At 38.8% G+C, this 20,371-nt stretch overlaps 1 protein-coding gene across 1 annotated transcript in view; it reads right to left on the reverse strand.

Annotated features, from left to right (window-relative positions):
* pigg (phosphatidylinositol glycan anchor biosynthesis class G) overlaps positions 1–20,371 on the reverse strand; it is a 133,645-nt gene that overhangs the window by 91,330 nt on the left and 21,944 nt on the right. The window contains exons 5-6 of the mRNA XM_036568642.1: positions 8,923–9,061; positions 2,865–3,077 (exon numbers count right to left, since the gene is read on the reverse strand). Coding sequence (XP_036424535.1) covers positions 2,865–3,077; positions 8,923–9,061 — 352 coding nt within the window. The remainder of the gene's footprint in view (positions 1–2,864; positions 3,078–8,922; positions 9,062–20,371) is intronic.

Raw genomic sequence — 20,371 nt, forward strand, 5'->3', positions numbered from 1 at the left:
CCATGGCTTGGTAATGGGTTAAAGAAATAGAAGACGCAGTATCATCTTTGGTCTTGCTAGTATCATTATTATTATTATTATTATTATTATTATTATGTAAGCATTGTTAAAGTTTTCAGACCTATCACTCAATCCCCAGGGACATACAGTCCATATCTGGTAATTAAGTTGCAAAAACAGCCCACTGCCTACTCCGCCAACAGCAGCTTAGCCCCACCCATTCATGTTGAAGTTATAAGGAGTGTTTCAGCCTGGATTGCTTTTTAAATGAGCCGCAATACTGGGCAGCCAATCAGAGCACAGGTCATTTACATATGTCAGTCTTAAAAATACAGTATTAAAACCGCCTGTTTAATTCAAAGGGATAGAGATAGGTTGAAAAATGGTCATGTATAAATGAATCATGACTGCTCTCTGTAGCTCAGAGTGTAGATATATACTGAGGGGTGACAACTGTAGGAGGTTTTTAAGAAGGGTGACTGGGAGAGGTGCTCTAACTGAGATCTATTTTAAATCGATACACATCTTAAAAGAGTTTAAGTAGTGACACCCTCCTTCACATTCCTTTTCATCTCGCAGTCACACGGCACAGCCTTGCACAACTGCACTCAGCCCACGCACAAGCCAACATAACACACACACAATCACCTGCAAAAAGCATATGTGAGAGCATGAGATCATGTGCACCAGCACCAGCATGAAGAAAAGGGATAACGTCTCACACGCACACAGGAGAGAAGTGTGTCAGTCACAGATAGCAGACTGTGGATGGTGACGCTGATGCTCCTGGTGAGTGTGGATATGATTACACTTCATAGGAAGGAATACTTGTGCATGCACACACACACACACACACACACACACACACAAAATACTTGGCTTTGGGCTCTAAGAGCTTTAACTCCCTGCTTGTATGGATTTATGGTATTCCAAAGGCAAAGCCCATGTCTCTCTCAGCCCTGGGTATTGTCAGGCTACTGAGGCTGTAAAAAGAAGAAGAAATTGAATTGGATTGAAAACTGGGCTTGAATTCGTGAGGTGTGAGAGTGGATCTGTGTGCCAGACTTAAAACACAATATCGTCAAGAAACCGGAGTAATGTGCTGAATATTACTATGTCACTGATTTGGCAGAAAATCACATAATGTGGCAGCTTACAAGGATGCACATTTTCTTACTGTGCAGTGGGAAACACGAAGTAGCATATTACTACATGCTAATGTCAAAATCACAATCTTTCAGCATGCAAATATCAATGGCGGAACTTGGAAGTGGGTAAGTGCAGCGCCCGGACAGTCTGTGGCAGCACATAACAAAAACACCACTGGATGAGTGAGAAATCCGACCGGCTCCCTCTGCATTAAAAGCCAGGTTAGATCAGGAGTCACAACACAAATGATAAGAAGAGCCATTCTGTCCTTTCAACAAAAATCAAACCACCTTGGGAGCCACAACATTTAATGTCCAGTATGTTTCAGTATGTGTTAATGTCCTAGTACAGGTTAAAAAATACAAACGAGAGCGCAGACTTGCTTTGCTCTGCTTTAAGCTTCCCTCCCATTTCCGCCAGAAAACTTTTCTTTAAAAGTTGATCAGTTTCTTGCAAAATGTCTCTCAACGTTTGACTGCTTTACGAGGCTGAAGTCACTTTTTATTCTCCAGCTTCTTGCTGAATTTTCCAGTTCCACCTAAAATTCTGACTGAGGCGGCGAATGTAAATGCGGCACCATTTAAGGTGGAACGGGAAAATTCGAAAGAGAAGCGACTTCAGCTTCGCCACTTTTTAGTGTTTGACAGTCTCTCGTTGCAGATTTAAAATACCAGGAAACCAACTATGTTGCTTATAAAGGCGAATAGCGCATCGTTGCTAGGTCACCTGCAGTCTGCACGGCAATTCTCAGTTGAATTCATTATGGATCATTACAAATACTTTACTTTAAAAGCACCAAGTCCTCACACAGTGAGAAAATAGAAATCCTGTATAGAAAAAAAAAGATGCATTGAGATGCATCAATAATCGTTTTATAATCGCATCGCAGCCCTCTGAATCATAATCGAATTGAATCGTGAGGTACCTAGAGATTCCCACCCCTAGTAGAGAATGTTAAAAACATACTTTGTACTATTGGATAAATATATTTCTATATTGAACCTCAATAAGTGTTAATTTTAACATTTTAAACACTTTTTAAAAAATGCAATAAATATAATCAGACATTACAAGAATGAATTTAGCTCAGGAAGTGTTTCACTTTCTCACATTATTCTTCCCCAAACTACATAAGTCAGCTGGATTATGGTAATGTCCACTGGCAAAAAACAAACCAAACAAACAAAACAAATAAATTATGAATGGGATACTACATGCTGGTGCTTTGCATCAATGACACTTTGTGTCCTTGTTTAAAGAAACATGTTTATATATTGAGGGAGTAATGATTTCAAAACTGCACTCAAAAAAAAATAACAATAAAAGTTCAAAATTACGTATTGAAATTTAAACCTGTATCGCCAAAATGTCCGTTGATCTCTTCTAAACGTACTGTTTCTTACCGTATCTTTTTTTGGCAAGCACTGACAATGCTAAAACTACGACGAGCGCTCCTTTCAAAGAAAAGTTTTATGTATAAAAGTTTAAGTTTTATGTTTATTTATGTCAATACTAATACTTCCTTGTATTTACTTAAGTTAATGAATTCCACTACAAGATTCTACACAGTATGACCGCTGGATGTGACAATACACTTGTATTGGTATGCATTATCTAATCACTTGGGTCTGAGGTGCTGGAAAAGAGCAAACACAGAACTCTGTGTTGTGGCTTCTTGCTCTGTGTTATGGTGGTGTATCTGTCAGTGGGCTCACCCTTATGGAAGTTGGGGTTGCTGTCTCTGAGCAGGCTGCTGAGCTGCTGGCCATTGATGTGGAGGAAACGGAGCTGCTCCCTGAGCGAGGCCTCCTCGAACACTGCCGGGATCAGACGGCCCACGCTGTTCTGAGAGATGGGCAGAGCCAGGGCCAGTGCAAGAGTGGGGGCAAGATCCACCTGCTCTACCACAGCAGGCTGCTCCAGACCCACTGCAGGTACAAAGACAAGCAGCATTAATACATATACACACACACAGGTCCACCTGCTCCACCACAGCAGGCTCCTCTGCATCACAAACTCCACTGCAGCACAAACGCGTGCAGTACAACACAGGTGAAGAAAGAAAAACACCCACACATACATACACCTGAATTTCAATGATACAATTAAGAATTTAACATATAAAATGCTAAGCAGGCCCAATTCACCTTGAATTTAGATCTAGATGGCAGGAGGAAAGATCTAAGTTACATTAAAAGAGGGTTTATTATTGGGGCACGGATGGCAGGAGCTTCAGTCACTAAGGCTACTCAGCTGGAAAGTGTTTCAGTAGGAACAGTGACTAAAGTCATATCTGCATTTAGATCTATGAGTAAATAAACTGAAGTGAGAAATTGTGGCCAAAAGTGCACATTCAGTGACTGTGATGCTTGTGTGTTAGTGTGAAATGTAAAGAAAAACAGAAAAGCGGTTGTCCTTCAGATGACTGAGAACGTCATTACAGGAGGTGATCAGAATGTGTCAGCAAGAACAGTCTATCCACAACTACATCGGGAAGGATATTATACCACCCCAAATCAGAAAAAATAGAGACGGTATGGAAAATGCAATGAAATTTCATGGTTTGTCTGGTCAACATCATGCAATTTGTAAATATACATCCATTCTTGCCATTCAGGCCTGTAACACATTCCAAAAAAAGTTGGGATGGGGCAATTTAAGGCTAGTAATGAGGTAAAAGAATTAAATAATGATGTGATTTCAAACAGGTGATGCCAAAAGGTGACTGTAATCATGATTTGGTACAAAAGCAGCAACCAGGAAAGGCCTAGTCCTTTAGAAGCAAAGATAGGCCGAGGATCGCCAGTTTGACAAAAAAAACACGTGAGAAAATTATTGAAAATTAATGAAAGAAAGAGAGCAAGGGATTTGGATATTTTACCCTCTACGCTGCATAAAATTATTTAAAGATTCAATGAATCTGGAGGAATTTCAGTGCGTAAAGGGCAAGGGTGCAAGCTCTGTGCTCTCCGATGCCTCAGACGGTACTACATCAAGTACCGTCATTCATCTATAAGCGATATAACCACATGGGTTCAGGATTAATTTGGAAAACCTTTGTCAAGCACTACAAAGCTGGGGACATCCAGGAGAAATCTGGAACCAAACTTTGTTCTTCAAACTAGCTCACAAGTAAGATACTTGTTCCAAAATACAAAGATTTGTTTGTTACGTTTTACTATGTTTACGTTTATGTGCAATGGCAGAAACATGCTCAATGCCAGATAAATCGTTTTAAACAAGATGCTTAAGTGGTTGCAACTTTTGTGTAGTACCGTATTCAAAAAGAGTGAAAAATGAAATATCAAAATACTAAAAAAATACAATCAAAATCTGTAAAAAAGTGATTTATAAAATATTTAACATAATATGTTGCACTAAATTCAGTTAAATGGGAGTAACTTTGCTCTCTTTATAATAAAACATGCAGCTGGTCAGTGTTTGACAAGTACTGATGAGATCCATGATAGATCAGAAAAGCATATTAAATTGGATTTGCAAAATTTATCCTGATAATGATATATATTTTCATATACATTGTGAAAACTGCTATTCCATTACATGAGTAAAGAAAGTATTGTCTCTGAAACAGTCAAGCTCCCTATATTGTATAAGAGCAGTATTTTCAAGGGTTTTTTTTTTTTTTGAGATAAAGAGGTGCAATTTCGATCTTAAATTATCAATGGTAACCATCTGTGGCTGAAATTCCATTGTTTTTGAAGCATATATTTGATCCATATACAAATCAAAAGCATATCCAATCTAAATGATCAATGCATTCTTTTAATTATTTCTCAAAACATATTGAGTATTTTGGGAATATTGAGTACACTGGATATATACACATGTACAGAAATAGAGAGAAATAGTTGAATATCTTGTATGCCTCTCACAAATTCTGAAGACAGCCTCAGATTTAAAATCTACTTCATCTGCAGGAGGAACCTGTTGCTTGGAACAAATCTGACAGCAACGTCATGCTTTCTTAATTTCAATTACACAAATAGGTCACTTCACACACAACAGGTCTATATACATGTTAGTTGATCACAGCATTCAGGGCCATCAGAAGTCAAAACAACTGATAACAGCATGTACACAGTGGTCAAATGCAGAATTTATCACTAGCTGCATGTCTTCTGAATGAGCCTTTTTTCTATCTAAGCAGACGCAAGCACTGGGTGTGAACGCCCGTGTTATCTCCAAAATAGATCAGGCAGGAAAAGAAACAATTATCACATTCATCCAGGCAGTGTGGAACAGACAGATGCTTAGCCCATCCACACTTTCGTTAAGGAGAGAAACGATAATGAGCCTCTCGCTTGCTGTGCCAAGACGTCAGAACCTCACACTCTAGGGCACGAGAAAACAGAGTGGGTGCGCGTGTGTGTGTGTGTGCGCGTGTATGTGTGAGATTAATCACACAGACAAACATTTAGTAACACCTTGTGTGCAGCAGCTTATAGCAAGCACACTCATAAAGACAGGCACTATTTCACCATATTGTGTGTGTGTCTGTGTCTGTGTGTGTTTTTCCACACATTTATAATCAATTACACACTGTACTAATGCAAATGATGAGATGAGGGAAGGAAAAAGGTGAATTAATGTTTTGAATTAGCAGACATGGGATTCATTAGTGTGTGAGCTAAAGGCTCTGGGCTGGAAAATAGCCCTGCAAGCCACCACAACAACAATTTAACACAAGCAGACACATGTACATCCAGAACGAACGGCCAGGCGCAGGGTTTCAAATCGAATTTGTGTTATGAGGCAAAGCACATGTTCATGTGTCAGTGTGGGTTGCATTCCGGATTAAGGCTGGGATAAAATATACACTGCAATTTAGTCTGTTTTTCATAAAGCACTGGTCTGTAAGAAAATTACATGTAGAGAATAAATTAGGTTAGACAGCGAAATAAACAATTTTGACTCAACAAAACTAAACTTTTAGCCATTTAACTTGTGTTCACATTATTTAGCTAGTGTTTACCATTAAGATAGTGTTCATATTATGTAGCTAGCCTTAGCCATTAAGCTAGTGTCTGCATTATTTAGCAATGCTGCTGTGAGCCATTAAGCTAGGAGTCATATTATTTAGCTAGTGTTAGCCATTAAGCTAGTAACCATATTAAGTCATAGGCTGTTTACACTGTTTATCTAGCAGCAGCCATTAAGCAAGTGTTGACATTATTTAGCTACTGTTAGCCATTTAGCTAGTGTTTGCATTACTTAGCTATGCTACAGTGAACCATTAAGCTAGTGTTCACTTCATTTAGCTTGTGTTAGGCATTGATCTAGTGTCCACATTGTTTAGCTAGTGGTAGATATTAAGATAGGGGTCACATTATTTGGCCCATGTAGCCATTAATCTAGTGTTCACATTATTTAGCTGTGCTACTAGTCTTCACATTATTTAGCTAGCATTGGAGTTGGAATTACTTGTCCACATATGGGTAGTTGTTCACACTATGAATAGGGCAGTTGTTCAAACAATTGTGTCCAGTTTGCACTCCCCTCTGCATGTCTGATTCATTAAAGCCAATCTGAACTGCATGCTTATGTGCAGCTGATCCTGGCAAGGATTATTCTACACTAAAGAAATGGAGAGTAGCTCTGTAAATAATCATTACAGCCAGAATGAGTTCTTAATTTGCGTTTCATTTGCAGAAACAGGTCCTTTCTGGCAGCTCAGCGCAGCTTCCACCTCCATGTGTGCAGTGGGCTTTAACTTTCATTACGGAGCCTCAACACAAGAGAGGATATATTGCTGCTGACCGATAATCTGCTCTGTAGCACTTTGCAGGGCCGAGACACATGTGCCCTCCAAAACACTGAGGACTAGGGCTTGTCTGATTAAACATTTTTGCCACTGATATCTAACATTTCTAATAAATAAGAATATTGGTTGACATAATTGTAGGTGGTTAAAAATAAAAAGACTCTATCGTGGCTGAGTTTTCTAGGTACCATCCTAATGGAGGGAAAGATCCAGCTGACGCATGACTGCAGTAAATACTTTATTAAGAGATCAAAACAAAATGTCATGACAGAAACACAAATGAATGTGTTTCCTAAAAGGTCACATTTATCAGAGAAGTTGAGAGGAACGGGCTAATTCCTCCTCTATCTCTGACCTTCCAAACATAATAGAGAGCATTCACCTTCAGTGTTCTACAGCAGACTGTGATTTTCAGTCTTTCTTGTAAAGAATGCACCATTATCTGAACACAAAACAAGAAAATAGACAAAACATTCAAAACTATACTAACGGCACCACCTAACTCCAACAGGTAAAGTTAAACAGCGCATTACTGACTTATATGATGGCAGTTTTTAACTGTTAATTATGTAGAATGTCAGTTCTCAATCTCAAATAAACCACAAATTCTCATATAAACCACAGGCACTTGCTAAGGTTTAAATAATATGAAAGTGTTACGGGTGGAGCTATTGGTTTCTTTAATTAGCTCTTATTGTTCTTCAATTTTTTTTTATCAGACCTCTTCATATAAATGTTTTTTTCTGTATTAAAATATGTTACTTTTATTGTAATAGTTATGCTTTGGATGCATTTTCTGTTCTTTTCATTATTTTAAAGTAGCCAGATCTTGTAATAAGAACATCTAGGGACTACCATGAAAAACTTCGGGATGAATGTGGGTGGGAATGTAGATTTATTAGGGTCGGAACGAACTGAGTGTGAAATCTCTAAACCAATTCAACACCTTGTGAAGGTGGAGTTGTCAAGCCTGTTGTTAGCCCATGGATGCAATGTAAGTTAGCATCGTTGAAAAGTTCCCTAAAAAAAAACCTTAAAATAACCATGTAGATGTGTGTTGTGTGTGCAGAGAACACATTAAATGCCGTATTATGTCCTGCAAGGGAAAAAGAATTCCATTAGCGATTGATAGCACTGCATTAGCTAGCTTAATTTGCTTGAGTTATCGATTGGTAACACTGTTATAGTTTCAAAACACACCATCCACTCCATAGTATGTACAGTATGTGGAACTTTATTAAAAAAAGCCCATTTTTGCACTGTTTCTGTGTTGTCACTACAAAAACACTGTGTATTCAGTATACATTGCCCCCCATTCATACTGAAGTTATGAGGAGTGTCTAAGGCCAGACAGACTACTTTTTAAAGCAGGGCTTGGTTTCCCAAAAGCATCAGCGCAAAGACACTGTTAAATGGTACCGCGAGCATCACACTAAACACTTTCTTCATTAGTTAACATGATCTTAATATTACAAAGCTTTACAACAGAGGTCATTTACATACATCATGTTTTTGGTGCATAAACTGCACAAATGTTATAAGAGCATGGACTAGAGGAATTTAGTTTTAGAGGGGGAGTGCCCTTGTTTGCAGCAGGTTTCGCTACAACCCTGATGTGTATTCTCATTACGAGACCACGTCTGGCCCCGTGGGACTAATATTAACCAAGACGATGTTTTGTGTTAAAGTTTACCAGGGGAGCCTGTATTGGTTTTATGATCATGAACTGCAGACTGCCAGCTTAGCAGTCTGTAAGGAATGTAAAAAGCGCCTGGAAACATTAGAATCCTCAGAAATGAGCAATTCTGTTTATATTAGAGAGCTGTGTTTGTTACAGTATGAGTATATTAACAATATCAGTGTTTTCCTGACAATGCTGTCAGTGCTTTATTGCCTTGACATTGACTTATTTCATCGACCAAATGATATACTGGTTGAGCCCTAATGTGGCTGGGAAATGAAGACCGTATGAGCAAACAAATAAGACTCACCTTTCCTCTGGAAGGCGGGGCTGATGAGGATGAGAGGGGTACTGATCTCAGGCTCTGACGATCCTCCGTGGCTGCCCGTCTCAGACATGCCGTGGTCACCGCACAGCACCATCAGATTAGGCAGAGTGCCCTCAGACTCCTGCAGGACACAGCAGGTGTCAAAACAGGTGTGCGCAGGAACGGAGAGGGTGCAAACATACTTGACAACCAAAGCAATAGTTCGACTGGGAGGGAGGGAAAGGAAGGAGCAGGGAAGCGTGTGAAAAAGAGAGAGAGAGAATGAAAAGGTGAAATGGAAGCTCTGGGCAGTAGGTACGTTGGCTCTCCACTGAAGCGAATCACTGTGGTACTCTGTCTCTCTTTTTTTCTCCCTCTCTCTCCCCTGAGGGACATTAGAGTGCTGAGCTGTGTTTCACATCAAACACTCTCTCACAGTGTCTCTTTGACACTCTTCTAAGGCCACGCTCCTAGCAGCCCTCTCCTGTCCTCTGCCCTGAGCAGATCACACTCTAACAGAGCCGGCTAATGCCATGCCGACAGCTAGCCTTGAAATGTGTTAACTTGGCCTCCGCACATTCGCCACTGACATGAGCTTAATGGCCTAAACGCTGGCTGGTGTTGACTCTACCTTTTTGCTGAGGAGATACAATTATAGTGCTTTCACTGTTAACACTCCAGTAGGTGCCGATATCATGAGCAGGTGTAGAGTGCTATGCAAAAAATAGCCAAGAAAACTGTTTAAAACTATTTATCTGAGCAGGAGGTTTGTTTGGGTCTAACGTACTAAGCCGTTTGCACCAGTCAGCCTAGTTTAACACTAGAAAGATCGGAATTCCATAACTACTAGAAAAGCCGTAGAGGTCACTTTGACTGAACTAGTCAGCATGAGGCTATACAAACACCTCAAATGATATCTTTCTGTAAGAAAAGGGTGTTTCAAACACCCAATAAACAAAAATAACAATAAATCATAAAAGTAGTACTTCTGAATATTTAGTGGCAGCTTTTTATGTTGCTAGGCATTGAAAATTTTGCTTTTATTCTGCTAAAGAGCCAGACAGACAAATTGACTGTCAGAGGAAATTAGATATAATAAATGTATATAATTGAAATATCTTTGCATAGTTCAATATAATTTAAAATTAAAATGAAATTAATTCATAACAGATTGTTCTGTTAGCTAGATGCTAGACTATGGCTACACATTTTACGAGCAGTACATGTTTTAAAATGCAACATGAGAGAATTTGAGAAAGATCTGCGCAAAATATGGGAGGATCACATTAAAGTGGGTGGAGATAATACGCAAGCAGCTGAATACTTATTCTGCTCAATTTACTACAGTTTTTGTAGTTTTGCATTGATTTCAAAGCACTTTTTAAAGCCAGATGTAAATTTGCATTAGGATCTAAAAAGACCTATTGAGTTCCTCTAACAATAGCAGCAAACTCAGCAGTTAGACAGAGGCACATGTGTTAAACACATGCTGAAAGAATGTTTACCATCAGAATCACACTGTTATTTTGTTGTTTATCTATTTTTTATTTCTTACTATCTTGTGCAACATGGTGAAGCCAAAGACAAATTACCAGAAATGGACAATAAATTCTATTCCATTCTATATAAATCAGAGGAATAGCCACAATTGATCACTGGCCAACCCAATCAAATGGGGACAGAATATTAAGCTGTATTTTTTAATATAAGGAATAAAGTTTTCCATGAATGCTGGAACTGAATTGAAGCTATGGTCAAAAGATGTAGCTAGAGGATCTCTAAAGGTGGGATCTTGTGCCTGATGGAACAGAGAATGTCATTTTCACAAACACTAAAATGAACTGTGTTACAATGTCAAAGCAAATGTCTACTTCAGTGCTTTGATTCATCAAAGGTAAGACATAAATAGTCCATAAACATTTTGCATGCCCATCATAGCAATATGCTTTAGCCTACAATAGTTAGGTTTATGTTTTAGTTAGTTAAAGTTAGCTTTGCTGTTTTTTCCTTATCTTTGTACATTTCAGCTGTCTGATTTATAACTGAATTATATTGTCTTAATTGGGCAAAGATTGTGCCTGTGGTAAGTGGATGTATGTTTTATAGCAAAGTGTGCTGTTATTACACAAACAATCTGGAAGTATCATAAGGATGTGCAATGGTAGATAAGTTCAGTTACAATCAACTACGGAAGTGTGTGTGTGTGTGTATATATATATATATATATAACATGCATACTGCAGTAAGTTACAGTGCATATGCGCATTGACAACAGTAGAGGAAAGTGGGAAAGAATTCTATTCAAATAGGGTATGGTATGAGATATACAACAGTTATGTACATTACAATGTGAGAGGGATGTGAGAAGGGTCCTTGTTTAGGAGGATTATGGCCTGTGGGAGGGAAGTGTTGGTTATGGTTTTGTGACTCCAGCATTCTAGTTTGTGTGTACAGAGTCTTGTTATTGTTTATGAGAACAGATACAACACAAAACATGCTGTGATGCGGCCACTATGCGCTTGTTTCACAAACTTTATTTTCTTATTCAGAGTAAAATAAAACCAACACTGATAAAATCAACACCACTTTTTCTTCATCACTGAACTTTCATTTTCTGTTTTGTCTCCAGCTAGTTGAGGCTGTATTATTTCACTGCCTCTTTTAAGCCCTGTGCCTCACGAGTGGTCAGTTAGCGGGTGGGGCAATGCACAGTATGCATGATGAGTGGCAGCTTTTTAATACATCAAACACTTCAGGTGCACTGTGGCTGCATATTGCTGTCACATCAAGGATAGTTTGGTGCTGCACCTGTATCATAAGTACCATGAAATGTTGGAATAAATAAAAATAAATAATAATACAGTTACTGCATTAGAACATTAAAAGGGAGGTTTGGACATGATTAAGCTAACACTTCATTTACATTGAAATGTACTGCATAAATGTTGTACTGTATTTATTCCAAAGTTTGTGTTTTTCTATGCAAATACTTATTGGCTAGATAAACAGATTATTTTTCTCAGGTGGCCTAAAATATTTGCACTGGACTGGACGACAGGCTGTTTAGATGGGGGGAAAAAAGTTAGGTTTTAAAGTCTAAAAAGTCTGAAATTTGACTTTTTCCCCCTTAGTTCATGTCCCTGGTCCCTGGTTAGCATGATTCATCATATATTATTTAAAATGCACATTTTTTGTTTTCCTGTAATCCTCAATCAATGTAATGATTTTTGATATTTAAAAAAAAACATTGTTATTGTTACCTATTTATATATATATATATCATTACATCATCATGCAGCAGCAGGTTAGGTTTCCAGTTCTTATGGATTTTACCAAGAAACAAAAAAGGCAAAAAGTAATTCCAAGCAGACTGAAAAGTCCATTTGCGGCTGTCTAAATTCCAAAATCATATACTCTGTTCTTTTATGGGCAATAAAAGAACACAAATACTGCTTTAATTACAATGCTAATGTGTCTTTCACTCAGGAGTACTTTCATAATGCTAACTGGGCCTAACTGGCTTCCACTCCATCAATGTTTTTGAGTAAAGGGGCCTAGTTGTATACCCTAAAACACAGCAGTGTCCATCAGAGCCACAGTGAATGTAATCTGGGGTCTATTCCTTCTGCTACACTGTCCTCTGCAGTGAAGGGGATGGCCATTTCTCTGGCACGTGCCTGAGAGCAACTGGCAGCAACTGGCAGGGATGCTATTAGAGAGTGTCAGGAAAGGAGATGGATGACCATCAGACTGGGAAAAAGTGTTCTTATTGCTCCCTGTATTGGGCTACTTACTCTGTCTATCTTGTAATAGGGCTAAGGATAAGAAATTGAGGACAAATTGTACAAAACAGATAAAATCGAATACGAAATAAAGTTAAAAGTGCGCTCTCTCTCTCTCTCTCTCTCTCTCTCTCTCTCTCTCTCTCTCTCTCTCATTCCCTACTCAAAGGTTTCATGCTGATTTACTGCATAGCACTCCAAGGCTGCCTGCTTGGTGTCACAAAAATACATACATATCCAATGCCCTTCACACTGATTTAATGCTGTGGAACAGGAAGCAAATCTGAAACTGTCAGCATTTAAATGGAAGAGTTAAACATAAGCATTCAATATCAAACAGCTACTCCTGCTTTTAAAGAGGCTTAAATTTCTCTCTAGTTTCTTCCTAAAATGTAAGATTTGGATCTGTGCGACTTCACCTGATGTTTTCTGCTCCCTGATGTAGCAGCTGTGCTGAGTCTGATAGCTGTGCAGTAATCAGATATTATGTACAGGTGCTGAAGTCATTCGTGCTCTGAGAGGAGAGTGATGCGGCTGAAGAAAAAGCCGTGACCCTGCAGTGATCACGGCCAGCAGAGCGAAGAAAGATGGCACTGTCCTCCCTGTCACTTTAATATTACTGAGAGCAGCAGTCAACGAGCAAGAGCAGAGGAACCAGTGTCACACAAAGATACATGTATGGTGTCTGTGTATATGCGTGCGCGGGGGTGTTTGTGTGCGCAAAGGCGTAGACAGTTAGAAAGTCAAAAAGAAAGAAAGAAGGAAAAAAAAAAGAAATAATATAAACTGAGAAGAAAGAAAGAAAGAAAGACAGAAAGAAAAAAAGAAAGACAGAAAGAAAGAAAGAAAAATAAAACTGAGAAAGAAGAAAGCAAAGTAAACAAAGATGCAAAGAAGAAAAAAGGGAAAAAGAAAGTAAGTAAAATGAAAAATGAAAATTAAAAACAGAAAGAAAGAAAAATCGAGAAGGAAAAAGTGGGAAGGACAACAGAAAGAAAGAAAGAAAGAAAGAAAAATAAAACTGAGAGAGAAGAAAGCAAAGAAAACAAAGATGCAAAAAAGAAAAAAGAGGGAAAAAGAAAGTAAGCAAAATGAAAAATTAAAGAATAAAAAAACAGAAAGAAAGAAAAATCAAGAAGGAAAAAGTGGGAAGGACAACAGAAAGAAAGAAAGAAATCATAAAAACTGAGAAAGAAAGAAAGACAGAAAGAAAAAGAAAGAAGGAAATCATAAAAACTAAGAAAGCAAGAAGGAAAGAAAGGAGTGTGTTGTCTGTCAGCCCCTGTGCGGTGCAGGGCTCTGCGCGCTGGTTTGGAATGTTCTGGTTGCTTTGTTTAAAGATTCAGAGGGTCTGTGGGGAAGTTCCTGCTGTGGTTTGAGTTCTGCTGGAGAAGCAGACTCCTGAGACAGCGTCTCTGTGGTGAACACACTTTTAAAGCAGTCACACTTGTACACTTACAAGGAAAATAAGGGTGGAATCAACAGTGGAGATCAAAATACACACTTATTACTTGCGGTCTTGATCAACCTTTACAAATTAGAATGTGGTCCTGTGAGGTGTGAAGAGTTTAATAAAATCTTAACATCTGAACTCATGAAAGCATAAATATGACTTTGTGCAGTGAGACATATGGCTAAAGGCTATGGCTAAGGCTATGGCTTCAGTCTATATTATAAACGCTTTTAACCCTCGCTAAACACACGTACACTTTAAGATGCACATCATCTGTACACATGAAAGCAACATGCAGCTGCTGTAAGTTATCCACTGCACAGACTTGTTTTTATCCCTGTGGCTAATGTACAAAAGCACGGCCCACTTAGTGCAGAGAAATCCCCTCTACCTGCTGAGAGACACATTATGCAGAGAAAAAAGAAAAAAGGGGCCAAGCATCGAAGGCTTTCATAATATGGTCTATAGACAGGCTCTCTAAGTAGTCTACTGTAATTTAAACTGCATGCATTTGTGTTTGCGTAATACAATATAATCCATATTAAAGGGGAACTCCACCAAAATATCTACTTCATTAAATTATGATATAAACAAAAGCCAATTAGAGTTGTTTGGTTTGAACTGTTTCATTCTAGAGAAACTTACTTAGTCAGAATTGTTTACAGGATTAGTGATAGGCAGCAGAAGTCTGAAGAGTTTAATGCTTCTAAAAGCCTCCTCACAGTAAAGTACCTCACAAAGTGGTTACAGATACACTGCCTGAAGCCTAAGACATTCTTTTGGCCTAAGACATATTTAAAAACAACAAATTCAGCTCCATTTCCAAAAAAGTTGGCACACTGTGCAAAATAGCAAAATATCAATAAAAACAGAATGCAAAATCATTTAAACCCTATATTTAACTGAAAAAAGTACAAAGACAGCATATAAAATGTTGAAATTTAAAGGTTTAAAAGATTTAAAGTGACTGTTCAAACTTACGGAGAAACACTGGGTAGCTATTTCATGCTGTCTGAGTGTTCTCTCAGTGAGTGGAACACAAATGAAGGCCAGGTCAGGTGTCTCCCTTCTCCTCTACGCTCTATTGTGCTTCTGCACAAATCCGACTCTCCATTTTGAGGGATTTGGGGGGCATGGAGAGAGAGACGGAAGGATTTTTTTTGCCAACAGAAAGAGGAGAAGAAGAATCGATGGGAATGTCTTGCTGGCAGAACATAAACTTACAGACTCACCAGCACATCCACCCTGAAGATGAAATGATGCTACACAAACATGAGATGATGCAAATGCTGTTAATGTTTCTTTAAGAGAATAAAAGGGCAAATGGTTGCCTCAGAGAGAGAGAGAAGGGGAGAGAGAGAGAGAGAGAGAGAGCAAGAGAGACGTGGGTGCAAGGAGGGAGGGAAAGTGAGAAAGAAAATCATAAAAAAGAGAGAGAAAGAGACATAGAAAGAGAAAAGCAGAGGAAGAGAGAGAGAAGAGCAAGAGAGGGAGGCAGATAGAGGGAGGCAGAGGGAAAGATAGAGAGGGAAAATAAGAAAGGAAAACATAAAGGGAGAGAGAAAGAGAAAAGCAGAGAAAGAGGAGGGGGCAGAAAGTGAAGAGATGAATAGAGAAGGAAAGAAAGGAAGGACAAGAACAAAAAGAGAAAGAGTGAGAAAGACAAGCACAGAGAGAGAGAGAGGATGCAGAAGAAAGAAATTGAGACAAACAGGCAGTAAGACAAGAAAGACAAGATCTGAAGGCAAGATAAAGCAAAAGAGAGAGACAAGAGGGACACAGCGACAGCAAGACAGAGAGAGAGAGAAAGAAGATGTAAAAAGAAGAAGGATATTGAGACAAACAGGCAGCAAGTCAAGATCTGAAGGCAAGACAAATAAAGAAAAAGAGGAAGAAATAGAGACATGAGGAAAGACAGGGACACACAGAAAGTGACAGCGGGAGAAAGACAGAGAGGAAGAGAGAGGGAGAGAGACAGAGAGAAAGAAGATGTAAAAGGAAGAAGGATATTGAGATAAACAGGCAGTTAGACAAGATCTAAAGACAAGACAAAGAAAAAGAGAGGGAGACAGACGAGGAAAGACAGGGACGCAGAGAGAGTGACAGTGAGAGAGAGAGACAGAGAGAAGGAGAGAGAGAGATAGAGAGAGGAAGAGAGAGAGAGTAAGAGAGAGAGAAGGAGGGAAGGAGAGAGAGAAAGGGGGGGGTGTGAAAATCACATTAGTTGAGGTGGCTTATAGTGCCAAGACTTGAGGCAGTGAGGGAGAGGATGCAGCAGCGGCTCACACAACACAGAGTTCTGTTCCGCTGCGGTCAAATGTGGTCAAATATTGAATAAATCCAAATATCTGACTCACAGAAACGCTAAGGCACGCACACAAGAAGACAAACCAGTGGGAGGAAACACGATCTATACCCTGACACGAGACCCACTTACTGAGCGGATTTGCATACATATAAAGCACCATTTCTGTTACAGTATATCTGCACACCATAAGCCTTTGGCATGGAGACCACCCAAGTGCAACATGGATTTGAGCATGTAATCACTAATTAGCCACTTATTCAACGGGCTGTGACTATGTCTCAATTGGAATTGAATAAGTTTTTAGGTAGTTAGAGCTCCTTCTGTATCGGTTGAGTGGTTAAGAAGTGCAGCAGGCAGGCCAGACGAACACGATTTGGCATTTGTGCTGAAGATAGCAAAAAACACACTGTGCAAAGTGTAGAAACTTTGAAACCCTGCAGAGAACATTTCTACTGTTTCTGCTTTGTCGTAGACAAGAGACATTTATCTACAGCTTCCTGAAAAGAGGATTTCTGCATTTCTCTTTGGTCATAAGTTAAGTCCATACAGCAAGCACGCCATGTGAAGAAGAGAAGTTGGAGAGGAAAAAAAAAAGGTTCCCGCACTTCGTCCCTCTGTGAGGAATAAAGAGAAAAGCCGCTTAAACAGAGACAATGGAACTAAGATGGAGGTAAAGCCTAGATCAATGCCAGGCTTACCTGGATGTTCAACAGTTCAACAGGAAGGCCTTTCAAAGCTTGATCTGCTATGGCTTCAGGAAGAGACAGGCGGCTATAAAACTCATGCCTCTCCTCGCAAAAAAACCTGGCTGCATTAAAAGATGGGTTAATTCTTTGACGTCACTGTTATTGCCATCATTAACAAAAGGGTGGTGCAGTACATCATTTTTCCCTCACTCTTTCTTAACTCATCAAGACAACACAAGTAGAAAAATTTAAATATGCAGAATCTAAACTTTTATTCCGAGTGGGGTAGAAGACTCAAGCAGTGATGGCTGACTACTAAATACACAGTCCTAAATGTGTTCAGTAACATATTCTGTGAAAAAAGTAACATTACTTAATTTACTCCGTTCCTCACTGAGTGTGTTTACATGCACTTAATAATCCGATAACGGCTGAAAATCAGATTTTGTCAGCAATCCGATCAACGCATTTACATGCACTTGGGTAATCAGATAATGGAAAACTACTGGTCTACACGAGTCAAACAAATCATCGGATTTCTAGTCTGCAATCTGCCACAAAACTCAAAGAAGAAGATGTGATGTAAACGTAATGCAAAACTCAAACTTCATGCTGTGGCTTTTTTTTTTTTAAACATCATACCACGTTACCTGAAAATATGAACATACATCATCTAGACGATTTAAATCCTCCATTTCATCAAAAAAAAAAATCAGAGTAAGAGTTTACATGCACTGAGAAAGAAATCAGAGTATGCTGTTTACATGACCAATTGAATAATCATATAACTGCAGAAATCTAATTATGATCGGATTATTGAGTGCATGTACACTCACTGTTACTAGTTGCCAGTGTTACCAGCTGGCCAGTCAGAGATCACCCTTACGTTTAATTAATTTTGGCTCAAAACGGCCATTAAGGAAAAGGAAACTGGCAAAAAGAAGCAATTTTGCACTAGAACACCAAAACTGAACATCTGAGATGAGTAAGGTTTTATGGGCTGATGAGTCTAAATTTGTTTGTTTTTTTCCTCTAATGGCCTGCTTTAGACCATTACTGCTCTCATTATCCCCTGGGCGGGACTGCTGCCCATTTCATGAACTCAGCAAAAGTGGGACACTTATTGATAAATGCACCAGAAGACCCACTAAAAATCTATATAGTCAGGTTTTTTATGTTTTTCTGAGTCGTCACAAGCATCCTAATCGTTTTTAGGTAAGGTGGGACAGTTAGTGTTCTAAAGTAGAACGGTGCTTACGCTTACAGGAGATGCATTTGCAATGATTTGAGATATAAAATATTTTAATAAACAAGCACTGATGGTGTTTTTTTACACTGTATTTTTTTTTTTATTTAGTGGGTACATATTCCAAACGTATTTGCACTACACGTAACTGTATTCTGAATACTGACATTTCAAAATGTAACTCAGATTGAATACAGATCATTTCTGAGTTCACAATACAGTGTCAAATCCATATTTGTATTTGCATCAGAGTTGCTCCATTATGATTTGAATTTAATTTTCTACATAATTCATTTTCATGTGACCATTTTCCAACCTCTCTTTATCCATTAGAATTAAATTAGCTGTTGTAGTTACTGTACCTTTACGACTGACATATGTATATTAGCTCTGTTCTGACTGGCTGCCCTGTATCGTGCCTCATTCAAAAAGCAGCCTGGGCTTGAACACTCCTAATAGCTTCAGTGTGAAAGTGCAGAACTAAACTGCTGCAGGCTGAAAAGGTTTTTGTGACATCACAGAAACAGTGAATTTATAATGAGCTGCTTATGCAATCTAATTTTCATACATGGATTGTATGGGCTGGGGAGTGAATCATACATTTTAAAACCTCAACTATGTTTACATAAAACATCAAACCTTACTTCAACAAAAAATCTCTCAGTTGTCCATGATAGAGGCCCTTCAAGTTACAGTTATGTACACAGCCTCATTCTGCAGAAAGAAAATATACTCTTTACAGTATTGCTTTGTGCTTGTTGTCCACAAAACAGTCGGAAGTACAGAATCAAACCTGTCAGTACATGTAAAACAAACGTAGTTTCTTATGTAAGTAATTCTGCAAACACATTTAAATACTACAGTAATAACTCTAAGGGTTAACTTTTCACAAAGTAGCTCTTATCTTGGGTTACTTGGATTGCTTAACACTACAGTACTAAAGAAAGATGTAGCTGACAGCACAAATCTGAAGACACGTAGTCATCACACTGTAGCAGTTTTTTAGCTGATATGCATAAAAACCTGTTAAAATTACCCCAAAAAGAGGATCGTGTTTTGCAGAGCAGAAAGATCTGCTGCAGCACAGACGTCACTGAACCTTAAACAGCAGAATGAATCTGAAAGAAAAAAAATCAGAAAAAATAAAGCCACCAAACTGATGACCCTGAGTGCAGAACTGGCCAATCTGCCCAGCCCTACACTCCTATAATGCAATCCCGTATAAAATAAGGTCCAGGAGCCGGCCAGGGGGCCACTCCATCTGCAGCCATTCACAGGTCAAATTGGCGCTGAGGGACAGGGTGAAATAACGCTTTCAGAAGTGAAAAACACTTCGTCGCCCTTGCTGACCGTCATCGGCTCTCGGTAATTTGCTGATGTGGATTGAACAGTGCACATGTTCCCATGGGCCTTTGCTGTTTTAATGAGCGATGTCACCTGTCGGCACACACCAACAGATACACACACACTGGATTTGACCACAGATGGAGGGAAGATGCATGTCTGTATGTCCTTGGCTGCTGGAGGAAACTGCTTTTTTCTTAAAGCTGATCTCAGTTTAGTTTGTCGTTTCTTTTACAAAGGATCACTGGTCATCTGCATAAAACAGCTTAAGTAAATGTTGTCCTTATGTTCCATTTTACTTTTAGTAAGCAGCACAAATATCTTCAGGAAAATATCCTGAGTGTGTAGTGAAAAAAAATCCATAGTTGCTGCTTATCACATGCTGCTTTGATGCCAATCCATGCATATATATGTACGTGTTTATGTACATACATACAATACATATGTATTGTATTGATATTGTTTTGTTGTCCTGTCTTGTATTTATTATCTGGTGATTTTTTTTCATATTATTCACAATAACTCAATCGTTAGAATGTAAACAAACTCATTCAGAGTGGTGGTAGGAACCAGATGTCTGAAGAGTTTAAAGACTTTTAAAGTTACCTCACAGAAAACTATTCAAGCATGCAA

Source organism: Colossoma macropomum, unplaced genomic scaffold (genome assembly GCF_904425465.1).
Source record: "Colossoma macropomum unplaced genomic scaffold, Colossoma_macropomum, whole genome shotgun sequence".
Classification (NCBI taxonomy): Eukaryota; Metazoa; Chordata; class Actinopteri; order Characiformes; family Serrasalmidae; genus Colossoma; species Colossoma macropomum.